The following is a 1,758-nucleotide window of genomic DNA, read 5'->3' as shown; positions in this document are numbered from 1 at the left end:
GGTGGGGGGGGGGGGGGAGAAGCAGCCTGAGTGTGTGGTGTCACCGTCCCACACTGCGTGCTCCCAGGATGGGGTGGCCTGGCTGCTGTGGTCTCCCCTCCCCGCCCCACCCCACCCCCATCCCCGTGCCACTGTCAGGCCAGGGTAGGGTCTCAGAACCCCAGAGATGGTGCCTTGCTGGGGGGGGTCCCTTCCGGCCAGGTCCTGACTGCAGCCTCTTGTCCCCAGTGGGGGGCAGGGCCTGGCACCCCCCGAGGGCTTTCCTGTGTGGTTCCACCGAGGCAGGGTCTGGGGGGGGCCCAGATCCCCGCCCCTGCCCCGGGCTCCCAGGCCTTGTCTGTGCCAGAGCTGACAGGCTCACCCAGAGGTGGGTCCCTGTGACTCTTTCTTTGTTTCTCTTCTTTTTCTTTTTTAAAAAATATTTTTTTAAAATTAATTTCAGCGAGGAAGAGAGAGAGAGAAACATCAATGATGAGAGAATCATGGATCGGCTGCCTCCTGCACACCCCACTCTGGGGATCCAGCCTGCAACCCGGGCCTGTGCCCTGACCAGAATCGAACCCTGACCTCCTGGTTCGCAGGTCGACGCTCAGCCACGGAGCCACGCCCGCGGGGCCCTGTGACACCTGCTCCCTTTTCTGTCCGCAGGAGCCAGAAAGCTTCGGCTCCATGCTGGAGCTGTCCTGGCGAGGCACGCAGCCCATCGAGCTGGGCAACGGGCAGACGCGGCGGTTTCTGCAGGACGGGGACGAAGTCATCATCACAGGTGCGGGCGTCTCCGGCCTGTGTGCGCTGTCCGTCGGCTGGGCGGCCCTCTGGCTGGCTCGGCCCCCTCCGGCATCCCCAGTGTCTGCTCGCTCTGTCCCTCATCCCAGCCTGGGGTCCCAGGGGTTCTCCATCGGACCCTCCCAGACCACAAAGGCCCCGGATGCCCTGCTCTGCCCCCGGCTCCCTGCGCAGAGCGAAAAAACAATGTCAGGTCGCCATCCATCTGGACTTAGCAGAGACCCAGGTCCGGGTGTCTGTGAGACGGGGGAGGGGACAGTGAGGGCCAGCTTTGCCCACCGGGACCGAGTGGGGGGGCGGAGTAAGAGGATGTCATCACCGTCTGCATTCAGGAAGCAAACACAGTCTGTGCCTTTTGCACATGCTGTTCCCTCCGTCTGGCATGCCCTTCCCGGAGAACTCCTACACACCCGTCAACGCCCAGCTCAGATGTTCCCTTCTTTCTGCCCTCTCAGCGCTTGGCTGCCTTCTCTCCTCTAACTCTTGTCTAGATGTGCCAGACCTTCCTCTCTGCCTTCCCCTCAAAATATCCTTGGTCAGTGGGTGGGATTCAATGAATGGCACTAACGCCTGTGGGGCATCTACTCTGTGGGCGAGCATGTGCTTGGGGGGAGCTACGCGGGGGCATTTCATCGGATCGTCATGTGCCTGAGAGGCAGGGGCCGTTCCTCCTGTTCCCAGGTGAGAGGGCTGAGCTCAGTTTTCTGTGTGTCCATCTCATCCTGACGGCTGTGCTTGCTCACTGACCCATTTCACAGATGGGGAAACTGAGTCTTCGGGGGGGACCCAAGGTCACGGGGCCGGTCGGTGGGGAAGCCAGGCTTTGAACTCGGGCCTCTCGCTTCAGGCTAAACCCAAACCCACGCGGGAAGCTGTGCAGCCCCCCGGTGTGTTTCTGTGGGCCCGTGAGGGGGGTTGGGGAGTCCCACCTCGAAGGCCCCTGCAGCTGCGACGGGCTGTCCTCCCTCCGGT

At 62.7% G+C, this 1,758-nt stretch overlaps 1 protein-coding gene across 1 annotated transcript in view; it reads left to right on the top strand.

The window, feature by feature from the left end:
- FAH (fumarylacetoacetate hydrolase (fumarylacetoacetase)) overlaps positions 1–1,758 on the top strand; it is a gene marked incomplete at its 3' end in the record, with an annotated part of 26,972 nt that overhangs the window by 19,084 nt on the left and 6,130 nt on the right. Inside the window, exon 12 of the mRNA XM_005858281.2 lies at positions 649–766. Within this exon, the coding sequence (XP_005858343.2) occupies positions 649–766 (118 nt within the window). The remainder of the gene's footprint in view (positions 1–648; positions 767–1,758) is intronic.

The sequence above is a fragment of the Myotis brandtii genome, unplaced genomic scaffold, assembly GCF_000412655.1.
Source record: "Myotis brandtii unplaced genomic scaffold, ASM41265v1 scaffold1166, whole genome shotgun sequence".
Lineage (NCBI taxonomy): Eukaryota > Metazoa > Chordata > Mammalia > Chiroptera > Vespertilionidae > Myotis > Myotis brandtii.
This window is presented reverse-complemented; position numbering and strand designations above follow the sequence as displayed.